This window comes from Hemiscyllium ocellatum, chromosome 20 (assembly GCF_020745735.1).
Source record: "Hemiscyllium ocellatum isolate sHemOce1 chromosome 20, sHemOce1.pat.X.cur, whole genome shotgun sequence".
Lineage (NCBI taxonomy): Eukaryota > Metazoa > Chordata > Chondrichthyes > Orectolobiformes > Hemiscylliidae > Hemiscyllium > Hemiscyllium ocellatum.
In genome coordinates, this window is record NC_083420.1 from 48,647,837 (window position 1) to 48,673,346 (window position 25,510).

At 41.0% G+C, this 25,510-nt stretch overlaps 1 protein-coding gene across 1 annotated transcript in view; it reads right to left on the reverse strand.

The window, feature by feature from the left end:
• mmd2a (monocyte to macrophage differentiation-associated 2a) overlaps window positions 1-25,510 on the reverse strand; it is a 109,180-nt gene that overhangs the window by 19,718 nt on the left and 63,952 nt on the right. Inside the window, exons 3-5 of the mRNA XM_060840337.1 lie at window positions 16,110-16,270; window positions 12,587-12,661; window positions 7,331-7,432 (exon numbers count right to left, since the gene is read on the reverse strand). Coding sequence (XP_060696320.1) covers window positions 7,331-7,432; window positions 12,587-12,661; window positions 16,110-16,270 — 338 coding nt within the window. The remainder of the gene's footprint in view (window positions 1-7,330; window positions 7,433-12,586; window positions 12,662-16,109; window positions 16,271-25,510) is intronic.

Here is a 25,510-nt window from a genome sequence, read left to right on the forward strand (position 1 = left end):
AATTTGGCTACGACCACACAATCTCTTGAGAAAAGGTTCGCAGCAATTTTGGAGAATGAGCAAACCAGAAAAGTTCAATCGATTAAAAAAAGTGATCACTCTCTCCAGGCTTTCTGGGACATTATATTCTCAAGTAGCCGACAGTGGTGGCAGCAGATATATCCTCAACAGGCTAAGAGGCAGTATTTATTCAGGTCCAGGATGTTGGTTAGATGAAAGCCAGTTTCCTAAACTTTCGGAGTGTTAAGTGAATGACAGCAACATTATGCAACCACAGAGAAAGAGACATTGCCAGTAATGTGAACAATTCTCAAACCATCTTCTATAATTTTCAGATTGAGACAGGCCACAAATCTTCAGTTAAACAACCGAATTCCAGAGAGATAGTTAAAATGTCATCGCGAATCCTAAAGTTCATGCAACAATCTTTGTATTGCAAAAAAAAATCAGACCACAGCTGGTATGTTGTCTGAAGCTCCAGTGGATCAAACTGAATCTGAAAATTTAGTTTTAATTTTGCGAGTAAAAGCATTTTCTCAGTCATAACAAATTCTTCACCAGCTTCTGAGAAGTTACATGAAATCTATAAAGGCAAAGGTATCACACACACAGATCAGAAAATTCTGCTCAGAAATTGGCCAAAATACTGTCCAAATGATCAGTTCTTACTGAAGCATCATGAACAAAGGAAGCCAGTTGACCATATTAAACTATCTTTTAATATTAATATCAAATGCTATGAGGGAAGATATTTTTCACAAAATCCATTGAAACACCTATTATCTTGTAGTTTCCCAAACAAACCAAAACAAAGGTTGCAACCTCTTCGACTTCCAAGGGAAAGCATATTTGATTACGGTAGATCGCTTTGCCAAGTGACTAGACATTAGCAGACCTCCCATTACAACAACTGAAACAATGATTAAATGACTGAAGAAAATCATTTTCACATATGGATTTCCAAATGAGAATGTTTCAGACATTGGTCCATAATCTGTGGATGAAGACTTTAAAAGATTCACAACAGAATCTGTAATTAATTATGTTAAGAGTTCTCCTCTTCATCCAAAGGCCAGTTGGGAAAGCTGAGGGAGCAGTGAAAACTGTGAAGATATTAAAGACTAAGATTAGTGATTGTGATTCAGCTTTATTTTCACTGACAGAGGTGTTCATTGGCAGAAGGCTAAAAATACAATTTTTTTTTGCTAAAGCAAGACCTCAACCAAATGCCACACCTCAAGACCACGAGAGAGCAAGAACAACTGAGAATGACCAAAACAGAACCGAACGAACTGGTATAATTCCAGACATGGACTAATGATCTCATCAGCTTTGGTACCAGGCTGCAAGAGTTGGGCCAGAGATAGTAAATCAGATGGTGCAGTGCTCAATCAGACACAGCACCCGTGTTCTTAACTTGCTCAAACTCTAGTTGGAACATATGGAAGGAATACAGAGGTATTAACATTACTCAAGGCAATGAGAATGAGTGAGTATAATGACCACAAAGATTTGGGGTGATGTGAAAATCACGACATCAAATACCGCACTGAATGATAATTGTCTTATAGAAATGGTTAAAGCCCATCATTTTCAGTTAATGGTGATGAGATCAAGGTCAGGATGGCACAACTACCACAGATTTAGCCAACGTAGTTCAGACTTTAGAGGAGGAGAAGTTGGACAAATGTAAACAATCTAAAAAAATAGTTAAATGATGTTAGTATGAAAATTGAGAGAAACATGATGGACACAGTGGCATAGTGGGAATGGTTATGATAATAGTGACATCAGTAGTCACATGCTGGGGTAGTGAAGAAAGGATGAAACAATGTGCATTCAAAAGATATCCAACATAGATAAATGTGGATATTGTAAAGCAAAGGGATGCAAAGCCTTTACAGCATCAGACATCAGTCAATCAAAGACATGGGAGGAACAATTAGGCTAATGTACAACCAGAAGAGACAGTAAGACTCGAAGATAGCCAATCTCTCTGAAGTGCAGGTTAGAACCTAAAGACTCAAAACTTAAACCAGGAGGACAGTTCAATCCAGACATGTTAATGACATGTCAACCTCCCCTAAGTGTATTCCATGGCAGCCTTACCTTAAGGATGAGAAAGGAAAATATCTTTTAGCTTGAGAAGTTAAGAAAACAAAAAGGACTGTTAAAAGTACTCTGGTTGCTAAAACCTGGGTTCATAAATAGCATACTATTTGTTCATAACTGAGAATGGCTTTTTGTATATGGACCATATTGAAGGTAATATGCCCCTTTATATATATTCTATATAATTTTTCACTGTAGGATAATGAAGATTCCAGGAATGAAACAGGGGCTGAACTTGGGAAAAAGGAAATCTCTAAATTTAAACAAGTAGACTCAAGCCATCTACTGTCAGATTGTTTTAAATAGAAATAGGGATTTTGGAGGAAAGTTGACAATGTAATGGTTTTTTACAGAGTATGGAAGTCTTTAACTTTGTTAAAATTTCAGTTGGTTTTATATAGTTCTTTTTAATATAAGGACACAATGTAATTTCTAATGTTTGGATGTTTAATTAAATTCCAATGACAGGTACAAATGTGCGCTCATTTGTCCTCAGTTATGACCAGAATTCGATTTTGTGAAGATGTGGAGGCTCCGGTGTTGGACTGGGCTGAACAAATTCAGAAGTCACACAACATCAGGTTACAGCCCAACAGGTTAATGTGATATCACACAAGCTTTCAGAGTGCAGTCCCCTTGTCAGGAGCACTGGACTATAACCTAGTGTCATGTGTCTTCTGTTACTTTTGTGAAAGCAGAACTATCTGGCGAGACAAGATGAATTTGCTCAGTTAGGAACACTGAGACAGGCTGAAAGAGGGTTGTTAGTTGACAATGTAATATGTGACTGTGTACAAACTTGCAAGTGTAGAAATATTAGGCTCCAATGTTTCACCTTTCACTGTCTGTCTCTTGGGCTGTTCTTTAATCATCACAAGCAATCTAGTGGAAGATAGTTAGCAATCAGAACACTCTCTGCCATTCAGAAGTAGTTTCACATCAGAACCATTTATTAATATATGAGAATAGTGGTTTATCTGAATGTTTTAGACTCTCACTAGTAGTCCAGAATTGACAATATTATGTAGGCAATTTGGGAAAAGTTGCTAAATTGTAAAACACAGCCTTATGTTTAAGATCTGATTAAGATCTGTTCAGCTTTCTGAATTGGATGAGGTTTTAACACATCTCTTTGGACTTAAAGTATCTTAATCATTGTGTTCTGAAACAAGACTGTCTTGTGTCCCCAGACCATATGTGTCTCATTGCTGTGGGTGTAAAAGGCTGGACGTTTATCTGTGAATGTGCAGCTATCTCTCACATTGGCTCTAGTAACTTGCACCACCCTTGCTCTTTCTTTTAATTAACCAGCATGAACTGGTTTTAATATCAGAACCAACCAGAATATAAGGGTCATCTCACTGAAAGAACTAGCTCCCAGGTGTTAGATGGGTTTTCAAGTTTAACACCATGTCGCTCTGTTGGATCTAACAGGATAGAATTCTCCCTCAGGTCAGCCATTAACACTCACTGCAGCATTGAGCCATGGTTAAGAAAGGTGCAACAATCCCACTTAAGGGCAACTTTTAAGATTACAATGATGTCCCCAGTTTTTAAAAGATCAAACTTTTATGTCTATCTCTTCATATCATAACTGGTCATTAATTACTGTGTAACCAGGATTTAACATCAATCAAATGTAGGGTGGTGGAAACAAGAAATGACTAACAATTTTGAAAGGAAATTGGAAGGGCAAAAGGTAAATAAACTTGTAGGAATATGGGATAGAGCAGGGAATGGAACTGACTGGATGGCTCTGCAGAGAGCCAGCATAACTGAATGGGCTGAGTAACCTTCTTCAGTGCAACAAGAGCTCTATGACTTTGAGATCCTATGACAGAGAGCACCTATTCATTATCTGTATTACTTTAACTTGATCTAGCCTTACACAGTGGCAGAAAGCTGGATCTGTGATAAGTTCTAATTTATATTGGCCACTCCACCTGGAACTTTGTGACAACTAAGACCTACTTGAAGATCAGCAGCAGAAAAGGTCAAATTTAAAAGGGATCAATGCAACTTGAATAGAATTTTCCATTAGGGTAAAAAATGAGGTCTGCAGATGCTGGAGATCACAGCTGAAAATGTGTTGCTGGTTAAAGCACAGCAGGTTAGGCAGCATCCAAGGAACAGGAAATTCGACGTTTCGGGCATAAGCCCTTCATCAGGAGGGGCATCAGGAGCCCTTCCTGATGAAGGGCTTATGCCCGAAACGTCGAATTTCCTGTTCCTTGGATGCTGCCTAACCTGCTGTGCTTTAACCAGCAACACATTTTCAGCTAGAATTTTCCATTCTCTACTTTGGAGACAACCATGTACAGAACAGGCTCAAGAGGCTGAATGACCTCCTGTTGTTCCTGTGTAATATTCTTTCAGAGGTATGTAATAAAAATTATAAAATCCATTATTAAATTAACATAAAATTCAAACAATGGAAGGCATCCATTCAGAGACTGCAAGAAAATGCGAGCTGAGACATGATTGGAAAGGTTAGAGTAAAGAACACTAAGGAACGGGTTTATTGATTAGAGTTGTTCATATTTTACTGTGAATGGGAAAGTTGATAGTGAAATTCACATTTAAATGATGCATAAAGAGGCTTCAGAGTATTTCATATTGAGGTATGTTAAATTCAGGCTGGTTGCATCTGTGGTACGTTAACCCTGAAAATACACCACTAAAATGGCTTTATCACAAAACAAAATAAATTGTAGGAATAAATGGAGAATGGTTTCCATAAAATCTTCAAGTATTCTTAAGACATGGATAGTGATTAATTAGCACTGAAAAGAATTTAGCCTCAGTAAAATCTTAAATGTCTCACTGTTTAAGGGAATTGCAAGACTTTCTCTCATGGGATGTGCACTTTGCCAATATGTTGGTTGCATATTATTCTTCCTGGGCCTGACTTTGGTTCCTGAGCATGACTAGTGTTGGTATAAGTAGATGCCAAATTGCAGCAGCTCAGTCAGATCATCATTATTTCATTGGATGGGACAGTGAGGAAACCCATTTGTACAGTCTGCTCACTAACTTCACATATCCCATCAACACAATGGATGATATGAACAAAGTAAACTCTCAGTTCCAAACATTTCTTTCCTTCACAAATGTGTAACAGTAAAAGAGAGGCTGGATGGAGCAGGGTTAGAGTGGGAATGATCCTGCACACAGCACCACATAGAGTCATAGAGATGTACAGCACAGAAACGGACCCTTCGGTCCAACCCGTCCATGCCAACCAGATATCCCAACCCAATCTAGTCCCACCTGCCAGCACCTAGCCCATATCCCTCCAACCCCTTCCTATTCATATACCCATCCATTTGCCTCTTAAATGTTGCAATTGTACCAGCTTCCACCACTTCCTTCGGCAGCTCATTCCATACACGCACCACCCTCCATGTGAAAAAGTTGACCCTTATCCCTGTTGACGGTTGGGTACAAGGAATAGCATCATGCTTGTTGAAGCAGAAACAGCATAAAATGAAGAGATTTGCACTGCTGCCTATACCATGTTGAAAATGTGTTGCTGGAAAAGCGCAGCAGGTCAGGCAGCATCCAAGGAGCAGGAGAGTCGACGTTTCGGGCATGAGCCCTTCTTCAGCCCAAATCCTGAAGAAGGGCTCATGCCCAAAACGTCGATTCTCCTGCTCCTTGGATGCTGCAGGACCTGCTGCGCTTTGCCAGCAACACATTTTCAGCTCTGATCTCCAGCATCTGCAGTCCTCACTTTCTCCTGCCTATACCATGAGACTTGGGAGAACTTGCATTTTAATACTGGATGGCAGATGTAAAAATGTATTCCCAATCCCCAGCAATGACACTGCTATGGCAACAAACTCAATATTCTGTTAGACTGCAATAAAGTTTTTAAAGACCTGGCCATTTTGTACTGTATATGCTGAAATGGTTGCAACAACTACCTTCTCCTGTACAGATGCTTCACTGTTGATGACTGAGAACTGACAGTTTGCCTTTTCTAAACCCTAGTCCAACTCTTCACAAAGTGAACCTTAATCATAGTGACTTAGTGACAGTCATGTAAAGGATCTGATTAAACTTGAGCTGAAAAACTGCATCCAATTTTGGACACTGAACTCTAGGAAGGGTATATCAGTGCTAGAGAAGGAGTGGCACTGAATTTACCAGGATAATGGCATGCTGGATTTACAATGATGGCATGTTGCATAATTCAATTCATAGACGAAGCTTGTATTCCCTTGAGTATTGTAAATTGTGGTGATCTAATCAATGTGTTGAAGATGATTGAAAGAACTGCTAGATGCGATGAAGAGGAATTATTTTCTCTTGTGGGGAGTTCAACACAAAAGGGACAGAAACATAAAATTAGGAAATGTATTCTTCAGGGATTAAGATAATGGAAACCTGAAACTCACCTCTTCAAAAGGTTTTAGAGCAGGAGGGATGGTTATCGAAAATTTTGAAAACTGTGATTAATAGATTTCTGTTTGGCAAGTGTGTTGATGGATTGGAACTAAGGAGGGTAAATGGAATGAATCAGCCATGATCTGATTGAATGGTAGAATTGAATCAAGGAGCTGAATGGCCTCCTTCTGTCCCAATGTTCTGTAACCCAGTGCCAGAATTCACACCCGGTTCTATTGAAATTCAGCTCATGTTCTTTTTGCTCCAGGCAACTCCATCAGCCAGTGTTTATTGACATCAGTGTATGTCATTCTGGCAAGGGAGGAGAGGAGCTGTTTGCACTTACAATGTTTCCTGATCCACATTTTGTCTTTATGTCCTACTTGACATTGCCAAACAGAGGTTCAGATATTGGTATAGTATTAACACCTGGCTTGACTATAACATAAAACAAAATTCTGAAACATTAACAGAATAATTATTTTAAAATCTTAACTCCTTTAAATACTGCACACTTGACCCTCCCCCACCAAGTGGAACCTGAACTATTTACTAGGTGAGAAGGTGTTCTAGGCCCTGTTAAGTGCTAAACTAACATGACTGTCAGTTTATGCTGTTACCTACTGCCTCTTCCTGCGGGACACACTTGGGTTAAGGAATAGTGGATTACAGGGATAAATGAGCTAAGACTGGAGTTAGGATCAATATCCAGCATTCCATGGTTTAGTTTTAACCAAATAGGTAATAACTTTAGTGCAGTTATAAGTACATACCAGCTCTTCCTCAGTATGTCCTTTATTTCTGTTTCAGTTTCAGTCTAGGTACTCACCGTTCATGAAACAGAAACACATAGACGGTCCCTACACAGGCCATTATCCATATGATCCAGCGCATGTGAGATGCCCAGGGGCCCAGCTCGCGAAGATTCAGCCTATGGAAGGGAACAGCAGCACATTAACTGGGTTCGCTTTGATAAAAGGGGCAAAGGCAGGATCTTGTGAATGGATTGGATATTTACTTCAGAGGCTGCTGTGAGACCGGGGTGTTACTCAGAGCTCCAGGGTTGGGGTGTTATTGTGCATTCTCTGACTGCACATAGCATTAAGTCTGTCAATGATAGGATAAAGGTTGAATGCAATTCCTTTGGCTTTTTTTAGGGTGGTTGTAAGTAGTAGGTGTAAGAAAAGTTATCTTCAATAACCTGCAAACACCAGATCTATTAAAAATTTGGAGATGCCGGTGTTGGACTGGGGTGTACAAAGTTAAAAATCACACAACACCAGGTTATAGTCCAACAGGTTTATTTGGAAGCACTAGCTTTCAGAGCGACACTCCTTCAGCAGGTGGTTGTGACCTGTTGGACTATAATCTCGTGTTGTGTGATTTTAAACCCAGATCTATTAAAGCATTAATTATTCAATTGTCAGTGTGGAAGTGAAGAGAAATGTTATGATGAGTATTTTTATTTGGAGTGTTCTGGAACTCTTGGACACAGTGTTTCAGACAAATAGCAATGTATTATTTTGGAGAATTGTATGTCAATATGTGAAGCATCGAAGGATAAAGTGGGACAAATGCACATTAGTGTGGTTGCTCCAATAAAGAGCTGACATAGATCTGATGGGCTTAATAACTTGCTGTGTTGAAAACATTGTGGCCCTATAATGATTTTATTTTTGTTGCCTTTCATGGTTTAAGACAGCAGTTGGTTTGGCAGTATCTCAGTGCTCACACTATCCCCCTCTGGCTCCTTTTATTTAGAGTGGGCAAATGCACCACTTGGTGGCAGTATTGAGGCACACAATTGTTACAGAAGAAATACATGCCTTTATATGGTGCCTCCTGTTACCGCTTTACAACAAATGCATTTTGAGTTATAGTCACTGTTGTAATGTAGGAAGTTGGAAAGATCCCAGGTTCAATCCCTGTTCTTTTATGAATTAGCTGATCTCAGCCTGGATGACGGAGACAATCAGTGTTTTCACAATCCAGGAGTTTCAGCTAGAAAGTACAAACTGAGATACTGAGATTCAATGGGATTGGGATCAGCTTTGATGTCTTCCACAGTTGAATATCACAAAGCTCACCACACAGGTTGTCAGGTGAAATAATGGCCATTCGGATGGAATTAACAGAGATGGCCAGAAATAATAAATCTGTACCTCCAAATTAAGTCATGAACAGTGGGAAAATCCCAATAATACCTTTTGGAATGGGAAAGGAGAGACAAAGGCCATGGAATTATGTAAGAAACACCAAGATTGTGGCTGGGGCTGGTGTTCTTAACCCATCTCACCTTGAATGGTTAAATTGTCTCTAAACATATCCTATTTTTTCCATGCCATTCTCACTGCCATCTTAACTGGGCCTTGACTCTCTTAAGGTAGCCAAAGTGCCCACTCAGATGAGATAAGCTGTGCTGAATTGATCAGCCCATCTCATCTGTCTCAGTCTCATGATATCTGTACAAGAAACTCATCCCTGAGAACAAAGTTAAAAGCTGAACACAGCGCAGAACTGAAGTGTGCTGAGCAGATAAGGTAAATCCTTCTTTATTTAGCAAATTCATTCACAATTTTTAACAATTTTTCATGGGATATGGGCATCACTGGATGGCTAGCATTTACTGCCCGTCTCTCGGTGCCCTTGAGAAGGTGGTAATGAGCTGCCTTCCTTGAACTGCTGCAGTCCATGTGCTGGAGGTAGAGCCACAATGCCCTTAGGGAGGGAATCCCATTTGCATTTCCTTGGATACCAGTGCATACATTATTGTCCTGTGAATAATTAAATAAATCAGAGATAAAGAAGAAATCCTCCAGTGTGTTGGTGGTTCTTTGACACTTGCTGATGGCAAAAATCTGCACATGGAGTCCTTTAACTTGGGGAGGATGTTGCAATGCTGCTATCACATGGTTCTAGCTGACCAGGAAACTCTTCCACTCTTAACATCTGCCAAAGGCGTACTGGAGGAATTTACAAATCGATAATCAACTTGTTTGACTGCATTGTGATAGACCTCCATTGCCATTAGATGCTGAGGTGGCACTTGAAACTGGAGTTCCTGACCAAGAGGAAGGAACACTAACCCCCCTGCAAAACAGGACTCCCAAATCTTCCTGTAAATTCAATGCAATTGTGAACTTAACCTGAAACCTTTACTGATATCAATTTGATGAATTATGCATTCTTTCCACTGATGACTGCTCTATAAACAGAGAATGTTCACACATTGAAAAAAAAGTCTCTTTCCGCTCACTCACTGAGTTCAGTCAACATTCAAAGTAGATGGAGAAAATAAGGAGAGCGCTATATTTTGCACAAACCTGTCCTCACAATTCACTTTACATGGTTCAGTTTGTTCTAAAAGGAAGCTGTTAGATATTTAATACACAGCAATGAGAAATTATATTTTAATCAGAGTGTAAACCTGGGCATTCCTAAAGATTTTAAATGAGTTACTGGCTTATTTAAAGAATAGGTCTTGACTAAGTAAAGCAGTGGACAATGGAATAGTGAATTAGTAAGCTGTTATATACTTCACCCCCATTGTTATTGTCATTGAAGTCAATCAGGAAAGATGTGAAGCAGACTGTTGAACCACAATACATTTTTCGTCCCATTGGACAAAGATCCGCCCCACAATATCAGGCAGTGGAATCTCATCCATGTGCATTTTGCACATAGAAATCATGCCATTACTACTCCATTAATCTTTAATACGGCTCTCGTCCTGCTGCTTTTCCTCCACTCAATCTCTACCCATATCACCTCCCTCCTACGCGTTTCACAGCTTCGAATCCCTGAGTGAAACCATATAGTGAGTGATAGTAGCCATTATGACACCGCAACCTAAGCTGCATTCACTGCTTGCCTACAGTTAATGCACAAACACATTTCCAGCAAGAGTTACCAGATAGCAACCAGGGGCTGTAGCAAAGATGAAGGGTTTCGCCCAGATTCAGGGCCACCAAAATGATTCAGATCAACTGCATGATCCCGAATGCTGTCCCGGCTAAAGTAAGTTAACTCAGTAAAGATCATGGAAACTTTCTGGTCTTTCGGGCTCAGGTCCTTATGGATGATTCAACATCAGGCTGAAACCAAACTTAGAAATTAGTAAATGCAGAGGCATGGAAAATTATGGGAAAAGTTAAAGAGGAGAAAGCTCGTCAGAGGTTATTAAAGTTTCCAGAACAATCAAGAGGACAGAGAGTATGGAAAGGATCGGGAATTTAACCTCAGGCACAGTAGATAACGGGACAACTGGGCAGTCAACACAGGACTGAGGCTGTAGTATTTAAATGCACACAATACACACAACAAGGTAAATGAGCTTGAAGTGCAGATTGAATTTGGCAGGTACAATATGGTGGGTATCACACAGACCTGGCTATAAGGGGATCAGGGCTGTGATCCAAGGATTTGCTGTTCCAAATGGACAGACTTTAGGTGAGCATGGCCCATGGAACCACACACTGGATGTAATATAAACAGACTGAGGGTTGGACCTCCAGCCCTGGTTGGATGGGGCGTCCCACCCTTGAGATTTTAGCTGGTAGTCTCAGCAGTATCAGAGCTCAGTAATGGTGGTGGACATTTAATCAACTGACAAGAAATGTGATCTCCACAAATATTTCCGTCATTGATGATGGGGGGACCAGCACGTAAATATATAATGCAGCAGTAAAGTATTTACACTCATCCTCTGTCAGAGTTGCTGAGTGGATTATCCATCTCAGCTTCATCCTGAAGTCTCCAGCAGCACAGTCTTTAGCCAATTGAATTCACTCCATACGATATCAAAAAAATGAATGAGGATACCAGAGACAGAGCTAGGGCCCTGGCAACATTCTGGGACTGGTACTGAAGACTTGTGCTCCAGAACGTGTCACCTCCAAGCCATGCTGTTCCCGTGAAGTTACAACACTGATATCTACCCAACAATGTGGAATGTTTTTATTTTGAAAATATACTTTATTCATAAAAATACCTTTAAATACATACATAGTTACTAAAGCAGTTTGGTTCTGTACAGTAGCATATGAAGAAACAAACAAACCCAAAGCATTTTTTTGATTTGTACAAGACTATATTTACACACAGTTGAGGCATTGGGAGGGTCCGATACCTGAACGGACCCCCATTTACCTTCAGCAGGAAGAACCTCAGACACCTTGCACAGGGGCCCAAGCTTCAATGCGTCCCTCAGCACATTATCCTGGCCCTTAGAGAACCTATTTTTATTTCAAATACCCCCCACTCGCCTGGATGGGGGCCGCTCAACAACACTCAAGAAGCTTGACATCATCCAGGCCAAAGCAGCCCACTTGATTGGCACCCCGTTCCATCCACCACCTTTAAACATCAACTCCCTCCACCACCAATGCTCTAGAGCATCAGTGTGTTCTGCAGAATGCACTGTAGAAATTCACCAAGACCACTTAGACAGCACCTTACAAACCCCTGACTACTATCATCTAGAGGGACAAGGGCAGTAGAAACATGGGGGGAGCAGCAGACCTACAAACTCCCCTTCAAGTTACACATTATCCTGACTTGAAGCTGTTGCTTCATTGTCGCTGGGTCACAATTCTGGAATTCCCTCCGGAGCAGCATTGTGGGGTCCACCTACAGCGTGCAGACTGCGGTGGTTCAGGAAGGCAGCTCACCACCACCTTCTCAAAGGGCATTAAATGCTGGTTAGTTAGCAATGCCCAGAACCTATGAACGAATTTTTAAAAGTTGCTGACCTTCTAATGCAGCACGTAGATGGTGTGCTGTCTGAAAAAGACCTCATGATGAAAGATAAGGGTTTCCCCTGCCGCACTGACTCAGTTGGCCAATCTCACTAAAAGCAGATTGACCATTATCTTTTTACATTTTTGTTTTGCTGACGGGGAACTAGTTAATTGCTGTGTTCACCTCTTTAACAACATCCTAGAAAAGAATTCACTTGATGCGAAGGCCTTTGACATATCTTAATGTTAATGACATGAAGGAAATGCATTTGAGATTTCTGTTTTCCAAGCCTGAGCGGTCAGTGTTGTTACAAATTCATGTCTCAGCAGTTCTTTGTTTGACTCACCAGGGGGCATAAGACGCAGCAATGAAGAAGTAGATCACCACCCTGTCAAACATGTGGAAGCAATGCTCTATTGTTCTAGATAAAGAAGGAAACAGTTGGATAGAATTACACTGGGTACAGTCCAACAGCATAGGTTTACATTGTACTCTAATACACACGGACAGCAAGTTGGACAGCATCACTCGAGCTGTATTGTTGGCTCTAGTTGGAATATTTCAGATGAAAGTGATTTGTAATCAGATCCACATCCGCAGACAAAAACAAATATGGGACAGGCTCTTCTGTTGTTGAGCCTGGTAACTAGGTTAGGCATTCTGAACTGAGATGCAGAGGTTGACAGCTTTCCCACAGAGGTGATGGCTTTGGCCACACGTTTCAGCAATGTCAGGGGTTCCGTCTGCGCTTGGAATGACTACGCTCCAGACATTCACTTATGGACGCTGCAAGTTCTGTCCCATCTGGGAAGACATTCTAACTGGACAGCAGCAACCCCTCCCCCAACCACTACCACCACCACCCCACTCCCAACTCCTCTGGCAGCTTTCCTGTCATTGGGAAGAGTAGATGTTGCAGCCAATCCACCACCAGGAGCCCTGATGAAGGTCAGATCCTGAGCTACATTGGACCAGCTTCACTGTGATTTTTTTTAGATTAGATTCCCTACGGTGTGGAAACAGGCCCTTCAGCCCAACCAGTCTACACCGACCCTCCAAAGAGTAACCCACCCAGACCCATTTCACTCTGACTAATGCAAATGGGAGGCTGTATTAGGAAGGCTATGATGGGGGGGGAAGGCCAGGGAGGGATGGTGCAGGAGTGGTTGGGAGCAGTGATTACCATTGAGCTTCACCCTGGCACGAGGTGTCCAAACAGACCTTTCAGCCCACTGCCAGTCTACCAGGGCAGCACAGTGTAGCAGTGGTTAGCACTGCTGCCTCACAGCACCAGGGACCCGGATTTGATTCCAGTCTGTGCGGAGATTGCACATTCTCCTCGTTTCTGTGTGGGTTTCCTCTGGGTGCTCCGGTTTCCTCCCACAATCCAAAGATGTGCAGATTAGGTGAATTAGCCTTGCTAAATTGCTCATAGCGTTCAGGGGTGCGTAGGTTAGCTGCATTAGTCAAGGGTGAATGTAGAGTAGTAGGGGAATGGGTCTGGGTCGGTGAATCTTCGGAGGGTCGGTGTTGACTTGTAGGGCCGAATGGCCTGTTTCCACACTGGAGGGATTCTATGATAATACCAGCATTGGTGAGAGGTGGCCTTTGAGTGGCTTCAACTGGCGTAGAGACAAGCAGACTACAGGGCATAAATACAAACCACACACACACACACTCGCGCACACACACACACACACACACACAGGCACACCGTTGGCAGGTAGGATGCGTTGTAAAATGCAATGCACTGTGCCCAAAACCTGCCTACAATCCTCTTGGGGATGGGAACACTGCCAGGTGGCATATCCACAAGGAGGTTAAGTATTGCTCACTTATGCTGCTACCATTTTAACCTCTGAGCCCACTAGAGGCCCCTTCCTCAGCTCTGCAGCCCACCTCAGCAGGGCCCTGCCACTTTCTCCTGATGACACACCCAGATTTGTCTCCAGTCCAGCACATTTCCTCTTCAGCCTCACTGCAGTACCAGCAGTGGCCATCACTCCCAGTGCTGCTGCTCGCCTCAGGTTAGCTGTCTGAGGTGGGACCTAACCTTGTAGAGAAACAGAGGACCTGCATCAAACCTGACCAATTAAACAACTGTAGTGTGAGCCTGTGATCTGGAGATGAGCATACTCCTTGATTTTATGCACAGGGACCAAGTAAAATGCAGTCCACTGATTCAAAGTCATTGTCTATGATTTTATTCAGGTGGATTTAGTCAGTCAGGATGACAGCTATTTTCTTGAAATGTACGTACTGCTCCAGAAATCTGGCTACTTTAACTCCCAAGCCTCACCTCAATCCCACCAAACAATACAATTTTCTGTTCTGAATTCTGAATCTCCTGTCCCGTTCTGAAGAAAAGTCATGTTTGACTCAACGCTTGCTCTGTTTCTCTCTGCACAGACACTGCCAGACCTGCTGAGTTTCTCCAGCATTTTCTGTTCTTATTTCAGATTTCCAGCATTCTCAGTACTTTTGTTTTATCCATATAACTTAGATATTTGTTACCAAATAAACTATAGTCTATGTTTCTTCCATCTGCCCTATGTTAATTTAGTTTATCAGGGGTCCTTTCTACATAAAAATCAATAAAATGGCTGTTTCGTCAGCTAAATTAAATGCAGTCATCGTTTGAACTTATTTCCTTGTGAGTTGATGGTTTATGCTTTGATTGAGGGATGTTGGCTAAAAATACCATTAAGTTCAATGACTGGGTTCCACTCATTAACACTGTGGCTAGGATAATGCTATACCGCCAGTGACATTAGCAATTGAAGGAGTGTGGGTGGGGCCTGCATTTTCCATTGTCACATCAAAATCTCCAAGCAACAAACAACCCTCTTCCCTTTACCCCGTCCCACTGAGACGTAATGTCGATCAAGTCGGTCAGTGGAGAGTTTTGGGAAAAACTTTGTCCGCAATGAATCTAACCTAGAAGTGGAAGCATGGCGTACCTGTGTAGCTTACTCTTAGTTATACAAAGAGGAGGCTTTCAACTTTTCGGTTTGGACTGGTTTGCCCAGCTCTTGGAAGTGTAAGAACAGTGTTGTACATCAGTGCATGGGCATTTAAAGGGCAAGCAAAACAGCTCCAGAGATGATTGACAGCAGTTGCTGCTCATTGGCCTCCAGATTTACAAACTGGTTTCTAGGCCGACTTAGCCATTAGCAGATCCAGGCAGCAGGCTGTCCAGGGGGTGTCTTAGCTGTTAGCTGTCTGCCCCTCTTCCACAGCTATGTTCATGCCTAGGTGTCCTGGGAGAAGGGACAGACCAGATACGCTAATACTCTTGAAGCCTTTAGAGAGAAGTGGGCACTTCCGAAGATGCAGTGCTTTATCTCCCCCTCCAATTCCATTTTGATTAACCTCTCCCATATTTCCCTCACCTTTGATGGTCTGCAGTGCACTTAATGGGCTTTGCACATAAGGTATTCAATTGGAAACGTGGGCGCAATTTATTGGTGGCCATTAATAGGTGAACATTGCTACAAGAGATTCAGCGATTGGAAAAGCTTTCGGTTGTGAGTGATTGACTTTTCGGATTGTCAAAGGTGAAATAACAGCTGGGTTCTTCTCTAGTGGCAATTTAGCTTCTGGGCAGTGAAAGGGTCTAGAAGGAAATGGTGGAAACTAGTGTTTGTGATAATTTATAGATTTATAATACAACCCTTGGGAATCTCTTATGCTGCCTAATTCTACATAGGGATATTGGCCTGTTAAACAGTGTACACAGTATTATCCAGCAGTATCCAGCCTCATCAGCACCCCTAAAGTAAAATCTTTTTGTTCTATGTTCTGTACCTGATAGCCTGAAGACCAAAATCATTAAAGAAGTTTTCAAATTATGACAAGGAAGCATTTACCGGAAATGGCTTTTCTTCCAGGAGATGGTGTGAAAAACAGTGGAGACTATAAAAAGACCACACAGCCCAAACCCATAGATCCATGCTGAGATCATCTCCCATTGGTCGTCTGAAAGGCCACACAGGATGGAACTGCCGAGGATGCTGGGAATAATCCAGAACTGAAAGCAAAAACAGGGGCAGTCAGAAACTAGCACTGTTGCTCATAAAAGACAGTGAGAATTGAACATAACATTTTAATTGCATTCTGAAAAAAATCTTCTGTTTTTGCAACTCCTTGTTACTTTATTCGTTCTTCTAATTGGACCTTCCCCAAAAGCAAGAAATACTCAATGACTTCTTCTGAAGTTGTTCTGTAAAAGGGATACAGGAAGCTTGTTGGGAAGAGCAAGGAACTTTTAAATTGTCCCTTCTCCTCCCCCATTTCTGCAGAAACACTAAAAACTACACAACCCACCCACTCAGGACCTGCCTCACATCAGAGTTTCACTAGTTCTCGGGAACAGTTCCAGCCAACCCATGTTCTCAGTCTTATTGTGAATCTTTGGAACTCTCTAGCTCAGGGGGTTGTTACTGAGTGTAGTTCAGGCTGAGATGAATGGGTTTTGGTTGCTTAGGGCATTGAGGGATACATGCAGCGGCTGAGAAAGTGGAGTTGAGGGAGAAGATCAGCCATGATCATGTTGAATGGCACAGTAGACACAAGAGGTCGTAAGGTCCACTCCTGTTCCTATTTCCTGCCATTGGTAAGACCCCTTGAAGCAACACTAACCTCAGGTCTAAAGGTTTATTGACCTGATTGTGTCGATCAATCAATCAGACACATTGGAAAGGTGCCTATGACAACCTGAAGTTGTTGGTGTTCAAAGAAAAACCTGGGGCATCTTCTTAAACCAGAATGACTTGTCGTGTTGGACAAAGTGAGGACTGCAGAAACTGGAGATCAGAGTCGAGTGTGTGGCGCTGCAAAAGCACTGCAGGTCAGGCAGCATCTGAGGAGCAGGCGAATTGACATTTTGGGCATAAACCTTTCATCAGGAATGAGGCTTGTGGGCTGGGGGTGCTGAAAGATAAATGTGAAGAGGGTGGGGCTAGGAGGAAGGTGGCTGGGAATGCAATAGATAGATGAAGGTGGGGGGAGAAGGTGATAGGTCAGAGAGGAGGGTCTTGTAACGTTGATTGGATGTGTAGGCAGAAATAGACCATGTTCAGTTCATCTTCCCCTTTTCTGACAACAGCCTGACACAACAATGATGGAATTGATGATTAATCAAAGCACTTATTCTCTATCAATTAGACACGGATGGCACAGTGCCTCAGTGGTTAGCACTGCTGCCTCACAGTGCCAGGAACTCGGATTCAATTCCAGCCTCAGGCGACTGTCTGTGTGGAGTTTGCACATTCTCCCTGTATCTGTGTGGGTTTCCTCTGGGTGCACTGGTTTCCTCCCACAATCAAAAGATGTGCAGGTTAGGTGAAATGGCCATGCTAAATTGCCCATAGTGTTCAGGGATGTGCAGGCTCGGAGCATTAGATAGGGGAAATTTAATGGGTCTAGGTGGGTTACTCTTCGGAGGGTGGATTTGTTGTGCCAAATGGCCTGTTTCCATATTGTAGGAATTATAACTCACAGGTGAATTAACAAACTAGATTCCCGTAAATCCCAATTAGTACTATAGTTGATGCAACTTCAGTGGATTGGCTAGGAGAGGCAGAAAACCTCATGTCTATAACCTCCAGGCTGATGGATAATGCAAGTGTTTTCACATACTAACTAGCACACAATAAAAGGTTTGGAGCAAATTAACTTGATTTAGCCTATTACAGCAAGGTCGAGACATTCTCCACAACTCAAAGCACTTATGATAGAAAAATGGACATAGAAAATAAAAGTTTAAACAATGTGTCGTTGTTAATTTTTAATTCCACCTTTTGTCTCAGTGCTCAATCTCAGAATGAGCTGATACATTCCAATAACAATTAAACTTAGAGATCAACAGTCATTGTATAAACAAGTTACTTCTTTAAAGGGAAACTTCAACCTGCAAACTGTAACTAATTGCCACATCCAAAATTGCCAGGAAATTGTAAAATTATTTTTAAAATTTCTTCTATGAAAGAAAAACAAATTTCAAAGCCTGTGAGTTAAATTGCAGCCCAGCCATTATATTAGCAGAGTGATTAACATGCAGAAACAAAGCCAGGATTTTCTATTGAAGTGAAAGTTGGCTGAGGAGGCTTTTTCTTTTGTATTTTTGTTCACAGTCATTGAAACATAGAATGGTCATGGTACAGAGGGAAGCCATTCAAGCCTTTGTCTCTGTACAGTCTCTCTGCAAGTGCAACTCAGCCAGTCCCCATGTCCCACTCACTCACGCTTTCCCACAGGTCTGTAAATCTTTTCTCTTCAGTTTATAATTCAATTCCCTTTTACAAACCACAGCTGAATTCATGTATACTACATGTTCAGACAGTACATTCCAGATCGTAACCACTTGCAGCACAAGAGCAAATTTTCCTCATGTCACCAATTGCCATAAATTGACGTTCTCTACTTCTTGATCCTTTTGCCAATGAGAACAGTTTGTCCTTATCTACGCCACTATGGATTTTGATCACTTCTGTCAAATCTCTTCCCAACCTTTAAGGAAAACAGCTCTAGTTTCTACGGTGAATTTCTTCCACAATTATTTTGGTTGCATTGTTGTGCAACCCAGCATTATAGAAAAATCACACTTTAGAACCAGTGCTTAAAGTGTTGGCAATGTAATCGCGTTACAGCCAACACCGTTTTAAAAGTTCGAGCTTTAGAAACAGTGTCCCCAACCTGGCAATCACGTCACAGTGAAATTTACATTAAAGAAACATGCGTAATAGCAGAACAACCTGCATAACTGAAGTTTCTCACCCCAAAACCATTTCCTACATCCTATCTAATGCCTTCATTTACTTTCTAAAGTGTGTGATGCCCAAGATGGGACACAGTATTCAAGATAGGGCTAAACCAGTATTTTATAAAGATTAATCATAATTTCCTTGCCTTTGTACTCTTTGCCTCTGTTTATACAGTCCAGAATGCCATAGCAACCACTTATTCCCACATTTAATAATATATACTCCCAGATCCCTTTTGTTCAGTGCAGTTTTAGAATTGGACTATTACATTGTATCCATTAATTCTTACCAGCAAAAGTTTTCACATTTCTCTGCATTAAATTTCATTTGCCATATGTCTATCCATTCCACTAGACTGCCTTTATCCTCTTGAAATATATTAATTTTTTCTACTTCTTAGGCAGTCCATCAGGATTGAGGAGGGCTTGTTCTTCTTTGGATTTAATGGGTTCTGAAATGGATAGGAAGTCCAAAGTACAAATTGTAGACTCTGCAAGGACAGGTGAGGGCAGGACTGCTTGAAGGAACAGGAAGGTGAGGTGTTTGCAGGGATGTGTGCTCCTGCTCTCTTGTGACTTTACCTCTGCAATGTGTTGGAACCTTCCTGAATAAACTATCACCAATTATCACTGCCCTCCACACAGTTCCCACCACTTTCAGGTTGTGTTATTGTCAAATTTTGAAATTGTATCTTGCGCACCCAACTCATTAATTTTGATATAGATCATAGGTCATTAAAATGGATCGAGAAAATCAATGTTTCTACGATGAACCCAAGGGAAACCCCACTGTAAACCTTTCTCCTGTCCAAATAATAACTATTTACTGACTGTTTCCTGTCAATCAACCAATTTAATATCCAGCCTGCCACTGTTCTTTTTATTCCACCTTTAGCTTTGTTGATCAGCCTGCCATGTCACACATTATCTAGTTCCTTTTGGAAGTTCATATCTACTCCATTTTCCTCATCAATCTTCTCTGTTGCATAATCTTAAGACTCAATCAATTTGGCTGAACAAGGTTTGCCATTAACAAATCTGCACAGGATTCCTTAATTAATCCACATTTGTTCCTGAGTTTGTTGATTTTGTTCAGATTATCATTTCTTAAAGCGTGGCTACCATTGAAGTTAAATTGACTGGTCTGTAACTGCTGTGTGTAACCTTACGCACATTTCTGAACAACTACATTTATAATTCTACAGACCTCTGGCACCATTTCTAAATCTAAAGAGGACTGGAAGAGTATTGCCAGTTCTCCTGCCATTTCCACTCTATAATCCCTCAGCATCCTCTGGTGCATCCATCCAGTTCCTGGTGACTTCTCAAATTTTAAGGGTAAGCTAGAATTTCTAATAGCTTTTCTTTATCAAATTTTTTCCTACCCAGTGCCTCAACTAATTCCTCTTTCACTATGACATTGGCAGCACTTTCTTCCTTGTTAAAGTCAGATTCAAAGTTAGTACCACAGCTAAGCACTCTGTCTCTGTGCGTAATTGATTCATAGTTGGCCCCTATTTTACTAGTTATATGCCTATGAAAGATGTTTTGTATACCTTTCTTTAATTGCTGGTCTTTCTCTCTCTGTTTCTCATTACTTTTTTTCACTTTCTTTCTGAACTTATTACACTCAGCCTGGTTATTACTTTTAGTACTGACCTGACACCTGTCATACAAATTCAAATCCAAAAGATGAGCAGTTTAGGTGAATTGGCCACAATTTAGTCCATAGTGATAGGTGCATTAATCAGAGGTACTTATAGGGTAGGGGAATGGGTTATTCTTCGGAGGGTCGGTGTTGACTTGTTGGGCCAAAGGGCCTGTTTCCACACTGTAGGGATTCTAATCTGATCTAATTTTCTGCTTCATCTTAGTGCCTGTCTCTTTCATCATTCTGGCTATGTGTGTGTTACGTTTCTCCCATTTGTACTTCAATCATTCCTGAGCCATCTCCTTTTTAAAGGCAGCCCTCTATATCCTCACTGGTTTACCTGCCGACAGAGAAATGGACTTTTGTTCACCAACTTAGTATTTGGCATTTCAGATAAACTCAATTAAATTGTTTCATAAGTGTGAACATATTTTTACTTCTATATTGTATTTCATAGAATTCCTACAGTATTCCTACGGCTAAACAAGTCTGAAGGGCATCCCACCCAGACCGACTTCCCCCCCCATACCTCTACATTTCTCCTAAAGGATGCACCAAGCCTACACATCCCTATGGGCAATTTAGCATGGCTAATTCACCTAACCTGCACATCTTCTGACTGCAGAAGGAAACTGAAGCACCCAGAGGGCAACCCACACAGACATGGGGAGAATGTGCAAACTCCATGCAGACAGTTGCCTGAGGCTGGAATCAAACCCGGGTCCCTGGTGCTGTGAGGCAGCAGTGCTAACCACTGAGCCACCGAGCCACAGTTATTGCATAACTCATGTAAAACAGACTGAAAGTGGTTTCAGTTTTGTAAAGTTGTAATTACTTATGAATTGTTTTAAAATGGGGACCGAGGAATAAATGTTTTGGTTATGTCTGTCCCTTGTTAGGATAAATGTGAACAAAATAGTGTTACAACTCTGATGGGAGGATTGGACTGGTAATCAAGCCTCACTACTCATAGAACATATCAAAATTGTTAAGGTTTTATTTTCAGCAAAATGATCACTCTGTTTTTCTGTATGATTTTATACAGGACAAAAGAGACCTCCACCAGGTTTCTTCAATAAACTCAAAAATAAATTGTTTATTCAAAATGAACTTTTTCTTTAAATAAACAGCAATACTAGTTCTCAACCAAATTATTACTACAGTGTATTAAACTGTATCCTCTTAATCCCAAACAAATACATTCAGTCATAGACAAGAAAATACGGCTCTGCAGCAAAAACTTGAGCTTAAAAGGTATTGGCTAAAATAGGCATTGTGGATCAAGGATAGCTTCACCTTTTACAGTTCCTTTGGTTTCTTGTTGTTAGTATCAAATATCTAGGCAGTTCCAGCATGATGGAAGATCTTCAAACCATATTTCAGAATCAGGTGGGAAACAGCGAGGAACCCTGATATTTGAAATTCCGTCAGAATTTTTAGAATTAGAATCCCTACAGTGTGGAAACAGGCCCTTTGGCCCAACAAATCCACATTGACCCTCCGAAGAGTAACCCACCCAGACCCATTCCCCTACCCTATATTTATCCTTGATTAATGCACCTAGCCTACACATCCCTGAACACTTCAGCACAGCCAATTCATCTAACCTGCACAACTTTGGATTGTGGGGAGGAAACCCACGTGAACATGGGGAGAATGTGCAAACTCCACACAGACAGTCACCTGAGGCTGGAATTGAATCCAAGTCCCTGGCACTGCGAGGCAGCAGTGCTAACCATACCAGGTTTACAAGCAACTTCAGAGAGAGAGAGAGAGATATTTTTTTCTGGAAGGTGTGTCTCTTACTAACTGAGAGAGAGAGAGCTTTTGGTTGCCAACTTCTTCAACATCTCACATCTAGGTATGTGAACTGAAAAAGTGATTTCAGTTCAGAGGCTAAGGCAATGAACAACGTGGATCCTAGGGATTATCCAACAATTAATCTGTTTTTAAAAAAAGCTTTATCTCTCTTGATAATTGATTTAGTTGGACTTTTTCTCCCAAGATCACCAGCTTTTCCCATATACAATGGCTAATTCACGGTTCTTTGAACTTTTGATGTTTTATCTGCAAGACATTATATGACAAAGCCTCTTCAACACGAAATTTTCAAATACTCAAATAAAAGCAAAATCTGGCAGATCCTGGAAATCTCAAACACACCCGCACAAAGTGCTGGAGAAATTCACCAGGTCTGGCAGCATCTGTGGAAAGAAAAACAGAGTTAACATTTGAACCACATATCCAAACAGTTCCACAGTCCAGCGTTTCATAGTCTGTAAATATTTATGTATTTCTAACAATAACAATGTTTCACATCAAATGTATCACAAATTTAGGTTGGCATGTTTTCAGTGTGAAATTATGTACAAACTGGAACATGTTATATGTGAGATAACGTGCAGGTTGGCACGTGTCACATGTGAGATTATTACCATGTTCTACATGTGAGACAATACTCTTGCGAGGATGTTACATGCTATACAACATGCTGTGATTTTAGATATGTGCAGCTGTGGCACTTTTGGAATAGTTTAAAGTGTAAGATTACACTCAATCAGGAGTTGTCTTAATGGTTTTTCCTTCAATTTATCCCCCGATTTTGTTAGAAAGTACCACCTCCTCTTTTCCAAGCAGCAAAATGCATCTCCCATAGGCAAGACCATAATGTGGCTATTTTTGTTGGCAGGAATTCCCCATGTGAGTACTCTATATCCCAAAACTTCTCCCTGAAGAAACTGACACATTCAAAGTGTTATTTCATTTCACACATTTAGTCTAAAGATACCATTTCATTGTAAGATTTTTTTTGCCACCTGCCTCTGATCTGTAATCCTGCAGTCAGGGTGTCATTTGGACTGGGACTACTTGCAAGTTGCAGCAACTGCATAAAAGAAAATCTCCGGTAGGAAATTTACAGCATGCCAGGTTAAAATCCTACACTGCAACATTTTTGCAAACTCCTGAGCGATTCAGAATCTGTTGCCAGGTCCCTTTTCCATTACAAGTTTGCAGCTTTATTTTCCTCTGGATTAGATTTTGAGTGCAAATGAAAGTTCCTTTTAATCAAGTTAGAGGATTACCCACAATGTATTCCATTATACTGGCCTGAAACTAGAGATGGGGTTTATCACAGCTCTTACAAAAGGATCTGACTGCTGAGCTGCTCCCATTGCTGTCTACAATCAGTTCGACAGTTATGAATATAATCAAATTATTAAGGTCAAAGACATCTCATAGATTTCCTTCCCCATACTGGGCTGTCAGCTCATCTTTCTTTCCTCGTATAGCAAACAAAGCAAACTGTTTGCAAGGTCCCACAAGTTTCACTGTGACGTTGACCTGTTTTGGAGATATTGTCTGAATGTTGGCAGTACACCAATTTCTTCTCCTCCTGTTCAAATAGGCTCACAGATAGCTTTTACATTGGTTGAAATGGTGGACGGGACCTTGGTTGAAGATTGCATCTGAAAGATGAAACATTAAACAATGCAGCAATCCCTCAGTACTGCACTGGGTGTGCGTTAGGTATGGCTCGTACCTACAATCTCCTGATTTAGCATGCGATAGCAATGACTGAGTCACACTTCGCACTCTTATTTATTTTGATTCACTTTAACCTTCAAGGAATGATTCTCCACCACTGTTTCCAAAATCATACCATGTTTTATCCTTTTCTCTTTGTTTAGGTGTTTCTGCAATCTTATAGCATTACGGAACTCCATGTTCTTCACCTATGTCAATGTGTCTCCTGAACAAGCTATTCAAAAGTGCACGGAAATCAGCCTGAGCTCATTTACATTTTCAATTCAATTAATCCTCTCACTTTCTGTTTGATATGAGGAATTTATGGAACAGGGGACAGGTAGGCGCAAATCCAAGAACACCAGCAAAGAATAGCACAAAGTGTGTTCTATTACAGTACCGTGGAACTTTGAAAAGTTAAATTTGCATTTCCATGCTATGCACAGCACTTTTTATTAATTTACCTTCATCATATAGGACAGAAGTAAATTAGAAGCTATTAACTATTAATAAATTTCTGTCAATGTCTGCAATGTCAGATCTGACAAGTACCTAGGTCAGCAATTTAATGGGGTCAATATTGTCATGCTGGGTCCCTGCTTGTCATATTATAAGGTGCAGGAATCTGAGGCATTCAATGTATTGGATGGACCTGTTACAGATTATGATTCAGAAATAGTAGAGGATTTTTTATTTGATAGAATGAATTTACTTAAAGTAGGTTCCATTGTCATATTGAACTTCATGGTTTAATAAAGCTGGCTGTAATTCACAATACCACCTCTGCACAGAGGTCATTATTGTGTACAGACATAATACTAGCAGTTTAATATGTTAATCGGAAAAATGTATATTTTTACAGGAGGTGATGTAATGTCACCCACATTTGCACTCTCGTACCATCTTGTGGTAAGATGTAGCCCACACTGTAAGATGTCGTAGAGTCATAGAATCACAGCAATGGAAGCAAACCTTTCAATCCAACTCGCCCATGACAACCAAATATCCAACATAAATCTAATCCCATTTGCCAGCACTTGGCCCATATCCCTCTAAATCCTTCCTATTCAGATACCCATCCAGATACCTATTAAATGTTGTAATCATACCAGCCTCCACCACTTCTTCTGGCAGCTCATTCCATACAAGCAGCACCCTTTGTGTGAAAAAGTTGCTCCTTAGGCTCCTTTTAAATCTTTCCCCTCTCACCTTAAACCTATGCTGTATAGTTTTGGACACTCCTACCCAAGAGAAAAGATCTTGGCTATTCACCCTATCCATGCTCCCCATGATTTTATAAACTTCTATAAGATGATTGTCCAGCCTTTTTA